This window comes from Haliaeetus leucocephalus, unplaced genomic scaffold, assembly GCF_000737465.1.
Source record: "Haliaeetus leucocephalus isolate CR32 unplaced genomic scaffold, Haliaeetus_leucocephalus-4.0 Scaffold566, whole genome shotgun sequence".
Lineage (NCBI taxonomy): Eukaryota > Metazoa > Chordata > Aves > Accipitriformes > Accipitridae > Haliaeetus > Haliaeetus leucocephalus.
The window spans coordinates 2,922,900-2,930,022 of NW_010973002.1; the positions used below are offsets into that span (position 1 = coordinate 2,922,900).

The 7,123-nt window shown below is 41.2% G+C and overlaps 1 protein-coding gene across 1 annotated transcript in view; it reads left to right on the plus strand.

Annotated features, from left to right (window-relative positions):
- The window catches only part of TOMM7 (translocase of outer mitochondrial membrane 7 homolog (yeast)), a 4,862-nt gene extending 250 nt beyond the window's left edge, over positions 1–4,612 (plus strand). Inside the window, exons 2-3 of the mRNA XM_010577612.1 lie at positions 3,109–3,157; positions 4,390–4,612. Of these exons, the coding sequence (XP_010575914.1) occupies positions 3,109–3,157; positions 4,390–4,405 (65 nt within the window). The 3' untranslated portion in view covers positions 4,406–4,612. The remainder of the gene's footprint in view (positions 1–3,108; positions 3,158–4,389) is intronic.
- The last annotated feature ends 2,511 nt before the right edge of the window (positions 4,613–7,123 follow it).

The window sequence follows — 7,123 nt, forward strand, 5'->3', positions numbered from 1 at the left end:
TGAGGGCCCGGCGGTGTCCTGTGGGACCCGCGGGGTAGTGGTGGGGGCGGGGGGCTTGCCCTTGAGAGAACGGCGAGACAGTAGGTTTGTTGTGTTTCGGGTTTTTTTGGTGTTTTTTTTTTTTTCTTTAAAAAGGATTTCCAGCCCCTTTCCGTTGCTGGAGGCTGTTCCCGCGCTGGGAGCGCGCCTTGAGCCTGCGTGCCCGGTGAGGGGAGGGCGGCGGCAGGCCGGCGGGTCGGGCCCCGCTGGGGAGCGGGCTGGGCGCGGGCCGCAGCAGCTTAACAGCACACGGAGCTGCGACTTAACCGTGCATCAGCGACTGGCTGCTTTAGTAGGCTAGCCTCGGTGTTTGTTGCGGTAGGGAGTCAGGATGTGAGGAGAGAGCTGCCTGCGGCCGGGAGCTCTGCTTCGTGGCACCAGGGGGGTTGCCAGCCCCTGGTTGAGGCTGAATTTGCAGCTAGGTGCAGGCTACAGTCTCTCCCAAAATGGCGTGGCTCCCGTTTCCGAACTGCTGTGGGGCATTCGGGGGGTGCCTTGATGTCATGCCTGGCACCCAGGATGCATTTTGCTTTCTCCTGTCATGGGGCTGGCTGGGCATCGCTACCACACGGTCGTTCTCCCGCTGAGCTTGGGCTGTATGCCATCAGCTGTCGTTGTTAAAGAGCCTGACCTACTTAAGATATGCGGGTGTGCAATGGGCCTGACGCTTTTGTTCACTTCTTATGTGACAAGGGGTCCCGGGAGGGCTGATCCCCGCAGTTCATCTGGCTTATTCTCTGCCCCAGCTCTGTGGAGCCTTTTGGGAAAGGCATCTAAAACAGGCAGGCACCTCCGCCTTGAATGCAAACATGAAGGAGGGTTGGGAGCTTGATGTGTTTACAGTCAAAGCTGATAGGTTGTTTCGATTAATTGAGGGGAATGCAGTGTCCGATTTGAAGGGCTTTGATTGTTCACATAATAGATAACAATCAGGAAAAAGTTGGTCTCTTCAACAGTTACATATAAGCTTTAAGAACTACAAGTAAAAGATGACACTTAAAACAGTATGGAAAAAACTAATTGGCAGTATTAGACTTAAAGTTTAATTACATTTCCATTTTTAGTTTGTCAGTTATTTTAAGTTGATAATTTGGGAGTGGGAATTTCAGCAGGGTTTTGTGACCTAATTTTGTTCTTGCTGAAGTTTGGTTTTGATTTTCCTTTTACAACAGTATCTATGAATATGGGAAAGATGCAATTAGTTCTGAGGGATACCAGAGGAAATTAAATAAGTTGCTTCATGTCATATAAAGCCATCTTACTGTGTTTACAGTTGCACTAATATCAGGGTGCCTAGTATATTTCTGTTATGTAGCAGTGATATACTAAGTTGTAGTAGTTTAACTTCATACCTCCAGAAAATAAGTGTGCTGTTCCACATCTACATTGTCTTCTTATAAATTTGTCTGCTGTAATGAAAGGACATTAAGTGTAAGCAGATGGGAAGAGGATGTGCAGGTGCCACCTTTCCTTGCCATAGACACTTGGAGGTGGCATGCACTCAAAGTCTATAGAATTGGAAGAACCTCTTTTGTACTGGGATTACATTTGAATCTGGGAGGGAAGGTGTAATACAGTCGAAGGACAAGAGGCTACGCAGCCCTTGGTGTCACTGATTCAAGGTATATTTTTGCATTGACGCCTGTGTAGATGAAATACACTTTAAACTAAAAATGGACAAGGAAACTTTCAGAAATTTGAGCTTTTAACTTTCTCTGAAAGGCTTTCTAGGTTAGGATGGGATGCTCAGGGGATGTACAAAGGACCCTGGTATGTGAATTTGCAATTATAGGCCATTGGTCTGGGGTTTTTTTTGTTGTGTTTTTTTTAAACTCGCTTTGAAGCAGATGCCTCTGTTTTAAGTAGGTAAATTAGACCAGTGCAGTTTTGTTAAACCTGGGTTGCTTATTTGAAAGTACTAGGGGGTGGGGGGGGGAAAGCCAGAAGCATTCACATAGAGTGTGACTCCTAATACAACTTCATAAATTTTAAAGCAATTTTGATGGACAGTGTGGCAGCCAAAGAAAGTGGGTCAGGATGTTTAACAGTCTCAAATCACACAAGGTTACTTTCAAAGAGCTAACCCAGTGCCCATGAAGTTAATGGAAGTTTTTGCATTAACCTTCATGGCCTATGTTTCAGGCAAGCTGACATTAATTATTTATTTTCTGTAAATGAGGGGAATGATATATTTTTCATATAACATCCATTTCTAGCGAGTGTAGGAGAGAATGTGTTGAACAGTGTATGAATTGCATGATTCCGCTTCAAGACTTTTAATTTACAATCCAGCAGGCAAAGATATTCATACACTGAACCTTCAATTGCTTCTCTAGCATACATTTGCTTTAGTGAATTAGCATTTGAGTCATTAGCTGGGGATGAGCTCTTTGTAATTAACTTTCTCTTCATTTTCCTGGGTGTTAGTAGATTGACAAACATCTTGTTTCTTTGCAAGCTTTTGAACTAGGTAGCTTTTCAAAAAGTGCCAGTAAAAATAGAACGTTTTGGGTTTGATTGATTTAACATTTAGAATTCTGTCATCCTATATTGAGTGAACTGTTATTGAAATATTACTTTTAAGTTCTGCATCAGATGTCATTGCAGAACATTGCCTGTTAGGACTCAAGGTGCTCACTTATACCAGTTATAGGTGTCACTGTGTGTACCGCCTTACTAGGTTGCTTTCTGAACAACATTTAAAATCTGCATGTTTGCATGTGTGTGTAGGTATGTATGTCTTAATCTTTGGGGTAGATAACTTCCTCCATCTCACATAGCTAGTTGTCCCTGAATCTTAAGTCAGATAAAGATGCAGGTAAGAATTTAAAAAAAAAAAACCAACAACTGTACACATGTATTTATTTTATCTGCTTTCTAACCCTGACAAGAATGTGCAAGTTTTTTTCAGATTAGTACACAACTTCATGAATCACAGTTCTCTGCTCAGTAGGTTTTCTTTTTTATTGCAATTTAATGGGCTGGAATAATTTGATAGTTATTTAACTATGTAGGAGTCTGCACATACATGTTTTTATTTATATATATGTAATGTATGTTTCGCTTCAGGTTTTAAGAGAGGTGCAGATCCTGGAATGCCTGAGCCAACTATCTGGAGGTATGTATTGGTTCCAGATGCACATGCAAACCCACTGCAGGTAGTTACCGTTTCGGGTGTTGTCTCTGGACAGCAACAGTTGTGACGGTTGCTTTCATCCTTTGTTTTTAATTGTTTAGGGTGAAAGCATAGCTGGTTGTGGTTCTTGTTTCTTTAAAAATCTAAAAGAGAAGACAGCAAAATACAAGTTCTTAGGAGGGCCTTTCTCTTCATCTTTCATGGCTTTTAATATATGGGACTTTCTGTACCTTTTGAGTGGCACCTGCCCTTCTAATCTGTTGTAGAGCCAGTTTCTGCAAGTTTCTCAGCTTTCTAGCATGAATTTGAAACAAAACCCTGTTTCCTTCTGCCTTTGCAAATACAGTAGTAACACTGCATAAAAGCTATATGAAGTAAAGGGCTCTATCCTTCAATATTGGTCATAGTCATGAAGCAAAGTGCATTTGCTCATGTTGCCTCTTTCTTGTGGGACTGTTTGTTAATGTCATGCAATGTCATGGCATTAGTAATACTTGAATTCTTGTGGCATTTGAGTTTTATTGGAGGGTTTCCATGGGTCAAACTAATTAAACTAAAGTTTTGAAGAAAGTGTGACTCTCTTATTGTTCTTGAAATAACTTTGGTTACCGTGCAGAACCAGGTATTCCTAAGACGAATAATTGATGGACTGTATGTATTGTTTGCAAAGTCATATATTAACTCTTCTAGCTTCACATAGTTAGAATGTGTAGAAATCCCATTTTTAGGATTCAGCGATTCGAGGGAGCTACTTTTAACAGTAGAAAATATGAAAAAAAGTGTCAAGATCATGTTACAATTTCAGTAAAATCTTCTGGTGTCTTAAAAACTAACTTGCTGGAGTTGTTTGTTTGCTGACAGTGTTTCTATGTTTAGCTTCACTAGAAGTTTGAGACGTTTTTCTTGGTCCACTGAGTGTGTCTCTGCACAACGTAAAGTATGTATTTCACACCAGAGTGTATGTACATAGATACCAGAAGCATGTGTTTGGTCTAATCTGAAGCTTACAGGTGCTCTTTTTTCTGAGCACATGTTCATGTTCTATAGGCTTAAATTTTATTTTAAAGGTGGCATTATTTCAGTATGTTGGGGGCTAGCATTTATTCTGTACATTTACAGGGCTGTTCCTCCAGACTTGTGTTTTATAAATATGCATTTAAAAACAACTACATGCTGCAAATCTGACTTTCATTTCCTCCCCCCTCCCCTTTCAGTCTACTTTGGGGATGAAGGATGTGGCGGTCCTGTTCTAGAACCAGCTGATGGACAGAGAAAGTGTCTGAAGATATGTACATTCCAGAGGATGAGGCGGACACTTACACCAGGTGGCTCAATCAGCTTGCTAATGACATAGGTTGTACATACAACAAAATGGGGTTTATATGGACCTAACTTATTTGCATTACAGTGTAATTAAATAAATATGATTTGAATGGATACACATTGTTTTTAAGTCTTTACATAAGTATAATGTAGTAATTTCTTTATTACAGAAAGAATGACCCATTGTGTGGGTTTTTTGTTTTGTTGTGGTTTTTTTTTTCCAAACTATGGTGACATTCAGCCCCCATATTTATCCCTGTTATGAAGGTCTTTTGGATTAAGATTCTTCTTTATCTTCACAGTAACCAGAAAACTGAACTAATGTTTTAAATACTTCAGATTCTTCAAAGATTTCTTGCCCAAATATCGGTAAACCTCTGCAGCTGGTCACTATGCTGACCTGGTGTGGTGTGGTGGTTTTTTTTTTTTTTTTTTTGTCCCCCTTCCTCTTGAATTTGTTCATGTCTGGATACACTAGGGATTGAAAGACGTATATGTTTTTTCCTAGCACAGTCAGATAGTAAAATGTATACTTTTCTGCCAAATTTACATTTTAAACACTACGTACATTTTCCATAATTTGGGATGGGGTAGGAGGACGCAACGAAAGTGCTGTGTGTGTATATGCAGTTACAAGTGGTGTTCCCCAGGGCTCAGTTTTGGGGCCAGTTCTCTTTAATGTCTTTGTCAATGATCTGGATAAGGGGATCGAGTGCACCCTCAGTAAGTTTGCTGATGACACCAAGTTGGCACGGGGGGTTGATCTGCTTGAGGGTAGGAAAGCTCTACAGAGGGATCTGGACAGGCTGGATCGATGGGCTGAGACCAATTGTATGAGGTTCAGTAAGGCCAAGTGGTGGGTCCTGCACTTGGGTCACAACAACCCCATGCAGCTCTACAGGCTTGGGGAAGAGTGGCTGGAAGGCTGCCCAGCAGAAAGACCTGGGGGTGTTGGTCGACAGCCAGCTGAATATGAGCCAGCAGCATGCCCAGGTGGCCAAGAAGGCCAATGGCATCCTGGCTTGCATCAGACATAGTGTGGCCAGCAGGAGCAGGGAAGTGATTGCCCCCCTGTAGTCAGCACTGGTGAGGCCGCACCTTGAGTACTGTGTTCGGTTTTGGGCCCCTCACTACAAGACAGACATTGAGTTGCTGGAGTGTGTCCAGAGAAGGGCAACAAAGCTGGTGACAGGTCTGGAGAGCAAGTCTTGAGAGAAGCGGCTGAGGGAACTGGGGTGGTTTAGCCTGGAGAAAAGGAGGCTGAGGGGAGACCTTATCGCGCTCTACAACTACCTGAAAGGAGGTTGTAGTGAGGTGGGTACTGGTCTCTTCTATCAAGTAACTAGGGATAGGATGAGAGAAAATGGCTTCAAGTTGCACCAGGGGAGGTTTAGATTGGATATTAGAAAAAATTTCTTTACTGAAGGGGTTGTCAAGGATTGGAACAGGCTGCCCAGGGAAGTGGTGGAGTCACAGTCCCTGGAGGTGTTCAGAAAACATGTAGATGTGGTGCTTAGGGACATGGTTTAGTGGGCATGGTGGTGTTAGGTTGACGGTTGGACTTGATGTCTTAAAAGGGCTTTTCTAACCTAAACGATTCTATGATTCTATATAGTGCTCTTATTATAAGAGGAAGTTACTAATGTGTAACTGAAGGAAGAAAACAAGTACACTAAACAAGGTGCATGCTTTATTTTTCCTCCAAAGTCTTGCTCTTTGGAATATTGTTGGTTTGGCTTCAGTTGGTTTTCTTACTTTTAACACTGAGATTCAAGCACTGAAATGGCAGCTGCTTGGTTTCTGTTAAATAGAAGCTGCATTGGGTAGATTACTCTCTCTCTCTAGAACTGTACAGGGTAGTTTGTATCTATGCAGTGATTTAAAAAAATGTTTATTGGCTCCAAATTATCATTGCAACAAGAGTATTGTAGATTTCAGATTGTTGGGGTTTTTTTTAACCCCATAGATTTTCAGACCGTTTTTATGTTAATTAAATTTTTAAGGAACAGGAGACTCCTCAGCTTCTCATCTGCTATGAAGATTCATGGTAAAATGTTACTGTGTTTAAGGGCAGATGTGACTGGAAAGAAGATGAGAAATGAGCCAAGAGGAAGAAATTAAATTGAAAGTCAAGAATTAGGAAGGAAAAAAAGAAAGTGGGAAACATTTATGAGAGCTAATGCAAACCAGCATGTTCCTTAAAATTCCACTAATCATGGTAATTAAATCAAATGTCATGAAATAGTGGAATAGCTAATGATAATAGACTGCTGATGGGAATAGAGCAAGGACTGAATGCAGAACACTTCTTGTGACCCTATATCCTGTGCTAGTGCAGCTTTTCTGGTGCCTTTTTTCTTATGGTAACTTGAGATTAATGTAACCGCTCATATGTCTTAAATTATGAAAGGCCTTCAAATTCTGATCCTTTTTCTTGACTGATCCTAATTACAATAATCTGTTGGTACTTGATAGTGGTTTTAATCATGATCAGGAACATTTTTCTTCTGTTGAATCTAGCGGAATAACCTGAGATAGTCAATACTAACAGATACGGTATTCAGTGTGAAGTAACTCAGATTTCTCAAAATCAGATTTTTCATTTCACAAGAGTATACAATACCC